The sequence below is a fragment of the Cordyceps javanica genome, chromosome 5 (assembly GCF_051103115.1).
Source record: "Cordyceps javanica chromosome 5, complete sequence".
NCBI classification, from domain to species: Eukaryota; Fungi; Ascomycota; class Sordariomycetes; order Hypocreales; family Cordycipitaceae; genus Cordyceps; species Cordyceps javanica.
The window spans coordinates 767920-780972 of record NC_139299.1 but is presented as its reverse complement, the minus strand read 5'-3'; the positions used below and the strand labels follow the sequence as shown (position 1 = coordinate 780972).

General features: G+C 56.6%; 4 protein-coding genes across 4 annotated transcripts; 1 reads left to right on the top strand and 3 right to left on the bottom strand.

Moving 5' to 3' along the window:
* Positions 1-403: 403 nt before the first annotated feature.
* Positions 404-2303, bottom strand: V2A60_007478 (major facilitator superfamily domain-containing protein; the record flags this gene model as incomplete). Its single annotated transcript, XM_083258762.1, has 3 exons — positions 404-498; positions 564-1939; positions 2059-2303. The coding sequence occupies 3 exons, from the start codon at positions 2301-2303 to the stop codon at positions 404-406; spliced, it is 1716 nt and encodes a 571-aa protein (XP_083114888.1).
* Positions 2304-4355: 2052 nt separating this feature from the next.
* V2A60_007477 (pre-mRNA splicing factor component-domain-containing protein) lies at positions 4356-6749 on the top strand (the record flags this gene model as incomplete). Its single annotated transcript, XM_083258761.1, has 2 exons — positions 4356-6356; positions 6411-6749. 2 exons carry the CDS (start codon positions 4356-4358, stop codon positions 6747-6749), a joined length of 2340 nt encoding a protein of 779 aa, XP_083114887.1.
* A 350-nt stretch (positions 6750-7099) lies between these two features.
* V2A60_007476 (uncharacterized protein) lies at positions 7100-9459 on the bottom strand (the record flags this gene model as incomplete). Its single annotated transcript, XM_083258760.1, has 5 exons — positions 7100-7733; positions 7869-8055; positions 8134-8158; positions 8231-8516; positions 8627-9459. 5 exons carry the CDS (start codon positions 9457-9459, stop codon positions 7100-7102), a joined length of 1965 nt encoding a protein of 654 aa, XP_083114886.1.
* A 1826-nt stretch (positions 9460-11285) lies between these two features.
* V2A60_007475 (uncharacterized protein) lies at positions 11286-12583 on the bottom strand (the record flags this gene model as incomplete). The annotated part of the gene is made up of 3 exons (XM_083258759.1): positions 11286-11901; positions 11972-12266; positions 12316-12583. 3 exons carry the CDS (start codon positions 12581-12583, stop codon positions 11286-11288), a joined length of 1179 nt encoding a protein of 392 aa, XP_083114885.1.
* Positions 12584-13053: the final 470 nt, after the last annotated feature.

The window sequence follows — 13053 nt, the reverse complement described above, 5'->3', positions numbered from 1 at the left end:
ATATGGAGAGTCAACATGGGACGGGCCGCGGACAACGGATGGAGTAACAGACCCACATGCGATGCAGTTATGATGATTGGACTAGCCTGTCAATCTGAATCCATCACTAGTAAATCGTGCATCTCTTTGAGCAAAGTCTTGGCTCTTCGTTATGAATTTTGGTTTCAGAGAATCTCTTATTTTGATGTCTAAAGATAACCAGCATTGATGCGTCCCATTTCTATGCTAAAACACAAAATCCCATTCCGTGTATACACTGACGCCTTGCATGCATGCCCCACGATTGATTCAAGAATATTTTCAAAGAAAGAAGGTCCGCGGAAATGGCAGGTAGTAGGAAATTAGATGAGTACAACAACGAGCATACTGATATAGAAAATGAAAAGTAAAGGGTGGCCCGGGTTTACGCAATGAGCGGCTCGTTCTCTCCCGCCAGGACTGCAGCTTCAGGCGTCTCAACATGACGTTCGGGTGCTTCGTTTTCATGCCCCCAGACAACTGTGCCAAAGAAAAAAAAAAGGTTAGAAGAAGACTTTGATGCGTTTCGCAAGAAAACAACGTACCGTGCGGCCGGACGACAAACGTGGCCAGTAGTCCGACACCGAACAGACTAAGCAGCATAACAAAGACGGCTTGGGGGAAGCTCTGAACTGTCACGGCATAGAGCCCGTTGAAGAGAACGGGGCCGACAACGCGGAGAAGGGCGTTGAGCATACCGACGGCGCCGAGAACCTGCCCAACCGAGGACGGCGGAACGTGCTTGCTGATGGCGGACTGGATGGTGGCGCTGCCGAGGCCGCCGGCGGCCGTCACCATGCCGCTGGCGACAAAGAGTGGCTGGCTGCGAGCCAGCGCGTAGCCCAGGGCGCCGAGGGTGTCGGACAGGAGCGCGATGCGCAGCACCCAGATGTCCACATTGTCGGCGCCGCCAGTCTTCTCGACGTAGGCTTGGCCCGTCTCGCGCTCGCGGCGGCGGCGGGGCCGGACGCGGAACCAGTAGTTGATGATGGGGAAGATGCCGAGCAGCACGAACACGCGGATGGAGGATAGGCTGGACACGAAGATTGAGATTTCAAACGTGTCCCAGTCAAACATGTACTTTGCGTAGAGGATGAGGACGGCGCCGATGGACATCATGGAGCCCATGATGACGGCGTCGGTGATGGCGAGGGCGACGAGGTTGACGCGCAGGCGACGGGAGGTGCCGGGCCCCGTGGGCCAGAGGATGGCGAGGGGCTCGAAAGGGTGGCTGCTGCGGAGGGTGGCGAGCCAGGGCTGGGCGCTGGCGGCGCGGGCCTCCTTCTCGTCGCGGTGGTTGTCGCGGGCAATCTTTTGGCGGCGGCGGGAGAGGGACTCGGGGACGACGAAGCCGACAAAGAGGGCAAAGGTGGCGTGGCAGACGAGGACGACGTAGAAGAGGGAGAGGACGCTGCCGGTGACGCGGATGAAGTAGCCGGCGAGCAGCGGGCCGAGGGCGATGCCGGTGAAGAGGCAGGCGTGGAGGTAGCCCATGTAGACGGCGCGCTTGGAGGGCGGGGTGCAGTCGCTGACGTAGGCCTGGCCGAGGATGCTGCCGCTGGTGAAGGAGCCCGTGAGGCCGTCGAAGAAGGCGCCGAGGACGAGCCAGCGGTAGTCGACGGCGCGGGGGAAGCGGGCGGCGAGGACGGTGATGGCCTCGGCGAGGATGCCGCCGATGGAGGCGACGGCGAGCAGGCGCCGGCGGCCGAAGCGGTCCGACAGCTTGCCGAGCTTGGGGGCGCTGACGGCGCTGAGCGTGCCCGTCAGCAGGTTCATGACGAGCATGAACTCGGCCACCTTGCGCTGCACCTCGGGGTCGTTGCACTGCGGGTTGTCGGCGCCCATGATGGGGGACGGGTGGAAGCCCGGATCGGCGGCGGCCTTGTCGGCAAAGTGCTTGTTGCAGACGAGGTCAAGGATGCTGGGAGTCGCGCATGTCAATATGAAAATGTCCTTGTTTCTTTTTTTTTTGTGTGTGTGTGTGTGTGTGTGTCGTGCTGGCAAATGCGACAAGTTGTGTGCGGGAGTTTTGTTGCTTACAGGGTGACTTTGGGGACAATGATGCCGCCAAACGCGAGGGTAAAGATGGCATAGGGGCCCATCAACCAAAAGATGGACGGCCGGCGCCACCATGGTAGATGCTCAAACTCGGTCAGGCCGTCCCATACAGGCTTGTCATGCTCTTCTTCAGGGCCGTTGGCTAACAGGCGCGTCGTCTCGTCGTCGGCGTCTCTGACGACATGGCCGTTGGCGGGGCGGGCTGCCGCGCCGTTTCGTAGTACCATGGCTGGGGCTCGAGGCGCTGGTGTATCGACGTTGGTATCTGGCGAACGGATTCGCGCGTTTTATCGGCGCCGCCTTACTACTGCGCCGCGACCGAGAGTGGTGGGCGGCGGAGCTTCGAAGTGTGTTGGTCGCGCGTCAGGGCCGGAGCCAGTATGGAGGCTTGGTTGCTTTTTAGCAGACCGCACAATCAACCATTCGCCGCGGTCATTGCATGGGGGGAGTGGTACGGTGCCAAAGAGAGAAATTGGTAAGTACACGTTGAGATGAAAGTGCCAGGCGGGAAGATTAGAGATGCATGTATAGACAAGAAACGGAGAAGGTCATCGGAACGGGGTGGGCGGAGGACGACTAGGTCTATTATAGGGCGAAAAGAGGAAGGGCAAGCCGGCCGGGTGACGGAACCGCGGCCTGGACATTATTACCAGTTTTATCATGATGGGGAGGCGGACTTTTTAGGTATGTGGAGTGCTGTTGTGCGCTAACAAACCTGGGCTACAGGGGGTGTGGGAGGGGCGATTCTGATGCATGGAAGAGCCTGTACTTGCAGTTGTACTTGCAGTTGTACTTGCAGCTGTACTTGCAGCTGTACTTGCAGTTGTACTTGCAGTGAGTGTACTGACCTGCCTTGCCGGTAACAAATGCAATGTAGGTTGGTAGGGACATAATGTAAGTACTTACCTAAGTCCCTCCAGCTATGTTCTATGCCAGTGTGCCAGTGCCTAAGTAGCAAGTGTTCCAGGTGTGTGTGGGCCAAGCCTACCAACTGCTGAGTACCTACGAATGCTACGATGAGCCCGCCAGCGCCCCGAAAAAAGATTATCCATCTGCCCGCTAATTCGGCTGACCTGCCCACGCCAGCCAATGCACCGAATAAGGAATAAGCATACCACCTTGCATGTACTATATAGATTGTGTAGATGAGTAGTCCGAGTGATGAATGGGATATCGCCCGAGGCAAAGGTACACGCTCCCGGCTTGGCCAGCTATACGGCCAAAGCTTTCCACGCTCGAAACGCATGGCCGCTGAGCTGTGGCTTGCGCTGCGGCCACACACGTTTTTCTGACTATTTATTAATAATTAGACCTGGAGTGGGTGTGTCTCTCTCTGTGTGCGTCGCCGCTTCGACTTCCCCAAACTCCGCAAATCTACTTACATCCGGCCGCCGGCCACGTCGGATGCTGTACCCCCCCCTCGGCAATCATGTCGTTATCCGTCTTGCCGTCTGCTGCTTGATTGTCGCCATCCATGACGCTATCTGTACCAGCTTATTGATTAGTGACAACGCACAAACTTCAATTCGTCAATTCAGGCCTCGACCGTCGGCAGTTAGGCATCGCCCACTGTCCAGAGTTTATGCATGCAACCGAGACGTGTACTATTGCTTGCTTACGTCAATGTATATCACGCCGCTCTCTACACTCCTCCCGTACCATGCACCTGGGGATGCTGCTGTTTCAGGCCCTCATTATAATAATCTGACAAAGACAAACACTCTCATATCAGCTGCCGTCTCCATCCGGGCTATGTAGGTATTCTTGCAGGGATAGACATGACTGGGCTGCGACGTTGCGGTGCCCATAGAATGGATGCCAGACTCATCAGGCGCTGATCATACTGATACAGGTGCAATCCATGGCCAGCAATCCATGCTGGCCATGGATTTTGTTTGGGGAAGAAAAAAGTTCAAGCCTCGACATGTCAAATATGCATTTACGTAGCATTTTCCATCCACGAATCGCATGCTGGGCAGCCTTGAGGAGTGAAACATGTCTGCAAGCCAGCTGTCAGGTACCATCGCTAGTTGACCTGGCCTAGTGTCTGCCTACCTAGGCAGGCAGGCAGGGTACCTACCAGTAGTTGGTAGGTACCTAACTTTTAGGTAGGCAACTTGCTTGCTGACAGACACTGTGGTACTGGCGGTACGTGCCCCGATAGATGACTCAGCATCTCGGCGCGCCCCAGCTCCATCTTGATATTTTTGTTCATCGCGACAGCATCTGCCTAAAGTAGCGACCGTCCAAGGCATCTCGAATTCATCGCAACCGCCACCATGCCTGTCGTCAAGGGCGGCGTGTGGACCAACATAGAGGATGAGATCCTCAAGGCCTCCGTCTCCAAATATGGCCTGAACCAATGGGCGCGCGTGTCTTCGCTGCTCGCGCGCAAGACGCCCAAGCAGTGCAAGGCCCGATGGAACGAGTGGCTCGACCCCAGCATCAAGAAGATTGAATGGAGCAAGGACGAAGATGAGAAGCTACTACATCTCGCCAAGATCATGCCCACCCAGTGGCGCACCATTGCTCCCATCGTCGGTCGCACTGCCAACCAGTGTCTTGAGCGCTATCAGAAGCTGCTGGATGAGGCTGAAGCCCGCGAATCATCCAGCCTCGGCCTGATGGGCCCTGATGGCGGCGAGACACAGGCGCCCAGTGCTGATGACGTTCGGAGATTGCGCCCTGGCGAGCTGGACCCCGACCCTGAATCGAAGCCTGCTCGACCCGACACCATCGATCTCGACGAGGATGAAAAGGAAATGCTCAGCGAGGCCAGAGCCCGTCTCGCCAACACGCAGGGTAAAAAAGCCAAGAGAAAGGCTCGAGAGCGCCAACAGGAAGAGTCACGACGTATGGCCACGCTGCAAAAGAGACGCGAGCTGAAGACGGCCGGTATCAATATCAAAGTTACGACGCGCAAGAAGGGCGAGATGGATTACAATGCGGACATCCCGTTCGAGAAGAAAGCCGTCCCTGGTTTCTACGATACGACAGACGAGAAGACGCTCAACGAAGCACAGCTAAAAGCCTTTGATCCTCAGAAGCAGCTCTCCGGCAAGCGCAAGGGCGACGAAGGCGACGAGGGCGAGAGAAAGAAGCGAAAGGGTGAAAAGGATAGCCAGTCCGATACACAAAAGGCTGCAATTAAGGCTGGTCAAATGCAAAAGATTCGAGAGGCAGAGCAGCTTAGCAAACGACGTGCGCTCAATCTGCCCGCCCCGCAAGTCAGCGAAGGCGAACTCGAAGAGATTGTCAAGATGGGCAAGATTGGCGAGGCCGCCAACACCAGAGCAAGACAGAGCGAAAACGACGCCACCCGTGGCTTCGTCAACACATACTCTACCCTGAATAGCGAAACACCTATTCGCACACCCAGAGCCCCCGAGCAGGAGGACCATATCGCCAACGAAATCCGAAATATTCGAGCACTAAACGACACCAAGTCTGCCCTTCTCGGTGGCGAAAACACTCCCCTATACGAAGGGGCGAGCTCGACTGGATTCGACGGCATTGCCCCCAGAAAACAGACAATGGCAACCCCCAACCCCATGGCTACACCATTGGTAGCCAACAGTGTCGGGGCCACTCCAGGTCGCCCAGGCCAAACGCCAATGAGGACCCCTCGGGATACGTTTGCGCTGAACCGTGATGGTGGCATGTCAATGGCTTCGGCAACACCACAAGATATCAGAAATCGAGAACTATCTATGCGCAACCAGTTGCGATCAGGTCTTGCTGCGCTACCCAAGCCCAAGGACATGGACTTCGAGCTAGAGTTGCCTGAAGAGCAAGCTGAAATCATGACGGCTGAGGAACGCCAAGAGGACGCTGCGGACCGGGATCGGCGGGCGCGGGAACGCCAGGCGGCCATTGACGAGCTGGAACGAAGACGTAGGACACAAGTCATGCAGCGCGAGCTGCCACGGGCACTGGTAGTCGATATTCCGGCGATGCTCAAGAGCGCCGGCAGCCTGGAAAATGAGGCCGAATCACTGATTGCTCAGGAAGCAGTAGCCCTGGTGGCCAATGATGCAGCAAAATTCCCTCTGCCTGGAGCACAAGTCAAAGGGACTGCCAAGCCGCTCCTCGACATTGACGATGATGCGCTGGCTGATGCGCGTCTTCTCATCATGTCCGAGACGAAGAAGCTGCCAGGCTTTGAGAGTGTTCAGTCAGCCTTTGCCGGTCGTGCCGCTGATGCCACACTTTTGGGTCTCGGCTGCTACGTTGACGTTGACGAGGAAGAGCAACAGCGCGCCATGAGAGCTTCATTCCACGTAAGTACATGACTATTTGCTCATAAAACTGTACCAGATTCTTACCACTCACAGGTTTGCGAGGACTCAATCATTTCGCTTGCCGAGCAGGGTGCCAAGCTTGAGAAGAAACTAAGTCTCCACCTCGGCGGCTACCAGAAACGCCAGAAGATGCTCAAGGATAAGACGGCGGACGCAGCCGAGGCATTGGAAAAGGCCCGCATCGCGCTGAGCGGGTTCAAAACGCTGGCCATTTCCGAAGACGTTGCCATCAACAGACGCCTCGAATCCCTACGCGAGGAGCTGGCCTTTGTGAGCCGTCGCGAGCGTGAAGCGCAGGACAATTATCGCAGGGCAAAAGATGAGCTGGATACATTAATCGCTGGGCGGGGCGCGAACGGATACCATCATTAAGCGGGTGTATACTTTGCCTTTTTTTTTTATTCATGCGTTTTCGGTCTGGAACAAAAGAATTGGACATGGGCAGGAATTCAAATTGGGATTTGATTCATGGAGCCTGTCATTCTTCGTGTATTCTATCTGCATTTTGCGAATATAAGCATCTATGGTGGCTTTTTGTAAATGGGCCATCTATTCAATCATGCATACTCGTGCAATGGCCAACGCCACTGGTGTAATGTACATGCCCAGATGATCGCATCTCCTTTTTCTCGCAGTTCGGAACAAGGTAGCTTGATGCGTTGCACAACAAACAATCCCGAGAGATTCCACGACTTTTGCACCATGTTTGAGCAGTTGCCCGCCTACTTTCGCGCAGGCAGACGTTTCAGCCTGATGGGGACGATCAAGAAGAAGGCGACGAGGGCCATGGCACTCGTAAACACAAACGTCAGCCACAGCGTGGCTTCGTAGCTCCGGATGACCTGCTCGCGGTAGGGCTCGTCGAGGCGGGCGACGACCTCGACGGACCGGCGGACGGCGGCGATGACGTGGTCGCGACGGGGCCCGCGGACCAGGCGGCGCAGGTAGCGGCGCAGGGCGGCCTGCACGACGAGGCTGCTGGCGGCGACGCCGAGGACGCCGCCGAGGCTGCGCCAGAGGAGCAGGGTGCTGGTGACGACGGCCTGCTCGGCCTGGGGGCTGGCGGCGAGGACGGCCATGAAGGTACCCGGGAACTGGAAGCCGGTGCCGAGGCTGCCGGGGACGAGGGCCAGCACGTAGAGCCACGTCGGCAGGCCCCGCCGGAGGAAGAGCAGGCCGACGTTGCCGGCCGTCGCGAGCCCCGTGCCCAGCAACAGCGGCCACTTGAGCCGCCGCGTCCGCGTGATGAGGAACCCGGTGGAGACGCCGGCCACGGACGACGCCACGGACGGGAGCACGAGCCGCAGGCCCGAGGTGGTGGCGGACGTGAGGAGGACGGCCTGAAAGTAGAGGGGCCTTGAAAGAGGCCAGGCACTATTGTCAGCTGCTGTTTTTTTTTTTTTTTCACGCATGTTTTCTTTCTGTGAATCAATGGTGGAATTGATGGATGAGTGGGGGAATGGTGGTGTGCAACAGAGGCAGGCAGCTTACATGTTGAAAAGGACCGCGTTGACGAGCAGTGAGGCGATAAAGTTGCCAAAGATGAGGTTGGCGTGGGGCATCTTGGTGATGAGATGCAGCGGCATGATCGGCCTCGCCGCGCGCGACTCGACCCAGAGAAATGCAGGAAACGCAACCGCGAAGAGGACCGCGGAGGCGGCGACGATTGGGTGAGACCCTGTGCCGGCGTGTAAGTGGAAGCTTGTGACTGCGAGGCCCTTGTGTGGGCGCGACGCGCGTTTAGAGGCTCACGTACAAGGGAGGATGTTGCCGCCGAGATTCTGTCAGAGGTCAAGTCAGCACTCCTATCAAACGGGGGTGTATTTCTGACGAGGGGGGGGAAGATGTATTACCAGACCAAGGATGAAGGTCGTGGTCGAGGTCGTCAGCAGGGCGGAACCCTTGAGGTCAAACTCGCGCAGGGCCTGCATGACCGTCTTGGCGGGCTTGCCGCGGATGCCAATGTCGCGGGGGATGGCGAAAAAGGACGAGGCAAAGATGAGCACCAGCAGCGGCACCTGGATGCCAAACTCCCACCGCCAGCCGACCGTCTCGGCGAGCCACCCGCCGGCGGCGGCGCCAATGGCCGAGCCGGCTCCCCACGTTGCGTTGATGAGCGCTTGAAACGAGCCACGGCGTCTATGCTATTTTCCATTGATACTTTTGTCAGCAAAGAACCATTCATTTCCTGTCACTTTTTGAAAAAAGGAAAAGAAAAGAAAAAGAAAAAAAAGAAAAAAAAAACTCACTCAATCGGTACCAAATCGCTCGTCATGATGCTCCCCAGCGCAATGGCGCCCCCCGCGCCGAGCCCGCAGACGGCGCGGGCGGCGACGAAGCTGCCGATGGAGGGCGCGAGGGCGCACCAGGCGGTGCCGAGGGTGAGGGCGGCGACGCCGGCGATGAAGAGCGGGCGGCGGCCGAGGCTGTCGGACAGGCGTCCCAGCAGCGGCTGGAAGGCGGTCGAGGCGAGCAGGAACGTCGTCGACAGCCACGAGGCGGCGTGGGCGGCGCCAAAGTGCGACGTGATGACGGGGTGCGACGACGCCATGATGGTGCTGTCGAAGCACGCGATGAAGAGCGAGCCCAGCACCTGCGCGAAGATGACCCAGAACCGGGCGGGCGAGACGCCGTCGAGGAACGGCGGCGGAGGGAGGGGAGGAGACGACGGCACCGTGCCACTGCTGACGGAGGACTGCCGATGCTCCGTCGAGGTGGTGGCAGCAGTCTCGTCGTCGCGCCGGAGAAGAGGGGACGTTTCGCTGGCTACTGCACCCGTTTCGTACTTGTGGCCACCGTTGCTGTGGCCATTTCTCTTGCCCAAACTGCTGGTGCCGTCTTCATCGTCAATGGCAGTGGCAGTGGTGGTGGTGGTGATGTCGTCGCCGCTACCGCCGCCGGCTCCGCCGTGCAGCAGCGAGATGGGCTCCGGCTCGGCCTCGAGGAACGGCATTGTGGACGGCAGCGACGAAGCAAAGGCGTCACAAGACCGCGCCAGGGACTCGTCCATCTCATCAGGCTCCTGCTGCCTCTGCCGCGAGAGGATGCTTCTCGGGGCAGTACCCGAGTCCTGAGCGGCCATCTCGACCACTCTTCTTCTTCTTCTTCTTCTCAAAACTGTCTGGAGAAGTAGATGCGTGAATGAAGGTGACAAGAACAAAAGGTCTATCGTCGAAAAAAAAGGCAAAAATAAGGAGAACAAGATCCCAGCCCCTCGAATAACCGTGCTATCGAGAGAGGAAAAAAAAAGCGATGCTTTTTTGCTCTTCCCTCCCCTCTAGAATCAAACCGACGAGAATGTCAAGTGACCTGAAAAAAAAAAAACAATCGTGGTGAGAGTCGGCTCGAAATAGATCACAATCAACAAGGCTGCGTGAGAGCCCCGGTACCGGTGATGCGCAACTAACCGAGAAAGGACTGAAGAAGCAACAACGGCGGGGGACTATGTTGCGCCTTGTAATACAAAGAATGAATATATGTATGTATACTGATATTGCAACACTTGAAAAGGGAGAAGAGAGCGCCGTTTACATAACGGCTCGAAATTACAAGACATTTCTAACCACCCCGGGCTTCCTCCATCTATATCAAGGGTCGTCGGTGCCCAAAGTCCGATAGAAAGCGAACAGAAACTAATAATGCTTCTTAGTAAAAAGCTCGCCATCGCGCCCCAATATTGCTAGCAAAAAGCAGCTCCACATGCTTCTTTTTTGTTTCCCGCAATGAATAAATGGTTATCAGTTCTCGTTTCTCTTTCTGTGGTGCGAGAATTAAAATGAGCTAAAGTTGGCATGTGGGTGTTTTTTTAGTTGCCTGCCGCTCCGAAAAGATTCAGAGTAATCTGTACAGATAGATTATGCTTTCGGGAGTGCCTGCTGCTCGCCCCCCCCCCCCCCCCCCGGTTCCGAGACATTGCATGCGTGTTATTATTATTTTCAACGTCTACATGATTCCTATAGAGGCAAAAGATGCCCGCAAGGGCTCTGGAGCCTCGCTTTAAGTACCCAACAACATAGTGCGACGACGGGGATAACTATCCATCCGATCACCATAGCTCTAAACCATAACAAGAAGTAATTCTACCAGAGAATAAGTAAATAAGAAATATATATCAACTCAAAAGAGGGACCAGGTGCGAGTTATCGAGGAGTGACTACTGTCATCGAGTAATCGTGGTATAGCAGTTAGCTACAACGCGAAGAGAGAGCGAGACGCCAAGAGGCCATGGACGGCGATCTCTGCAAAAGTCTCCGTCTGTGGTAAGTAGTTGGGGTTAGCTAGATGAAGAAGTTCCCGGGTGCAGCTGGGCCGGTCGAGACGTGGCTGGCAGGGTACTTGCCATGCCCTCTAGCGATCAATCGATCGAACATGATAGGAGACGGGCTAGCATTGCATGCGTGTTTGCCGTCCCGCTGACCTATTCAGCCATGGCTTTTGATTGACAAATATCGTAAAACAGTGCTGCAGGTCATTTTTGGGCAATACAACGCCTTGCGCAGTATTGCCAAGGCCAAGGCGTGCTGTGGCCGGCCGCGATGTGGGATTATGAGCAGCAGAATCATCATTAGATGAAGGCGTGCAAGTGCCATCTACTTATACCAGATACCAGAGGAGTAATCTGGACATTGGTGCGTACCATGTTCTCGTGTCTAGATTAATCGTCAACGGCGTATCTCTGCCGCTCTCGTCACTTTGCTGTGCAGTCTGACGGTACAAGTAGGGCTCTCTCGGCGCAAAGAAGATGTTGTATTAGTTGCCCCGTATCGGATATCCGATCAAGGAACAAGGAAACAAGTAGTTTTGCGGAGTACAGTTTGACAACAACAATATGAAAGACGGCAGGCAAACATGACGAAAGCAGAGGCCCCCCAAGGGCCACTCGTCTACCCCCTTCTGTCACACGGCCATCTACGTCGTCGCGTACACCATGCCCAGTGGCGACAGCCCGGTCCCATCGTGGCTGACAAGAAAGCCCGGAAACGCCCCGAAATAGGCATACCGCGCCACGTAGGCCTGCGCGTCCAGCCACGGCAGGACCTCGCGCAGGAACGCCGCCTGCTGGTCCTCGGTGCCGTAGCACTGAAACTCCGTCACCCACACCGGCAGGCCCAGCGCGTCGTGCGCGTCCGTCACGTTGCTGCGGAACCAGGCCGCGCCGCTGGACCCGGCCGCCGCAGCTGGCTCGCAGTCCTGGTAGTAGTGTATGGCGGCAAAGTCCAGGTGGCAGGACGAGCAGTTGCCGAGAAAGTAGCGCGTCCAGGCGCGCGAGCCGTAGCGGCCGCCCGAGGACGGGCCGGCGTCATTATTCCACAACACGCTGGGCGTGCCGACCCGCACCCGGTCCCGGAACGGTTGCATGTACGCCTGGTAGCCGGCGGCGGCGTCGGCCGGGAGCATGTTGGAGGACGCCGGGTACGTCAGGTCCGGCTCGTTGAAGCCGAGAATGTGCTCCGTGCCGGGCCTCTGCACGGCGGCCGTCCAGTCTGGAGCTGCGCCGCTGGGCTTGCCCCATAGCATGGGCACACTGGGATACAATCGTTAGTCTATTTGCAGCAGTGATAGGGAGGGTCATCTCTCATCGGGGCGAGACGTACAACTCAAAAACTTCATCCAAGCCCCAGGAAGGATAGCCCCAGTCGTAGGCCCAGGAGATCTTGCTATAGCCCTTGAACATGTTTGCATACACCGAGTTCTTGCTAGGGTTGTTGTTATTGTAAGCGAGACCACGCTTCGCTATTCCAGCACTGGGTGGGCTCGACGACAGCTGGTATACTGTCAACCGATCGGGGCCTCCGCAAGTCTCAGCAGAGCTGCCTTTACACGTCATGTTGCACCGGGTATCGCCGTCCGGCGCAAGGCCGTTTCCGCCGCCGACAGCATTGCCGCACCCTCTTAACAGTCAGCACATCCATCTTTCTCAAGTTTATTTGCAACATACAGCACTCGCCAGCGTACTCGGTACCGGCAATCACATAGCCTGCCGACTGGCAAGCGTTCTGGCAGCCTTCATTGGTCATGGCAGAATTGCCGCCAGGCGTCACTGGAGAGTATGGTAGAGCGCGTCCCGACACATTGTCGGTGTAGCATCCCAGGGGCTTCCAGGTAGTACTTGCTTCGGTGATTTGGGAAGCCGCCTTTCTGCTGCCTGCCGAACAAATTGCTGCAAGAGTCAGGGTGTAAACGACCAAGGCCTGTGAGACCATCATTTTGAGCGACAGTCTGCAAGAGCGGCTAATACAGAACAGCATACTAGAAATGGAATGGGGATAGCTGTCGGTTAAATAACACTTTTGAAACCCTCGAGAGTGGCCATGATCAGTGTCGGCCACAGAGCATCCCTGGTCTCAAGGGCTATTCGGACGTCAAGCATCCCCCAACCACCCCCGTAATGGTCCTAATTGGCAAGCTTGCCCTCCTTTCGGGTCTGTGTCTCAAGTATACCATAAGCAGCAAGGTGAATAGAGGCTCCTACCATCGTAAATGTTCAAGTTTTGCGGATCATGTTGGCCAATGAGACCGACTGTTACCGCAAGTTTCTGTGAGAAGTCGCCTTCTTTCGCCGGCTGACATCTAGATTGAATGCAACTATTGTTTTCGGGCCGGCTGCAAGTGCGGGTGACCCTGGCCCGCCGTGCTCAGAAGCTGTGGGCTGTTGCAAGTGGTAGGCATCACATGG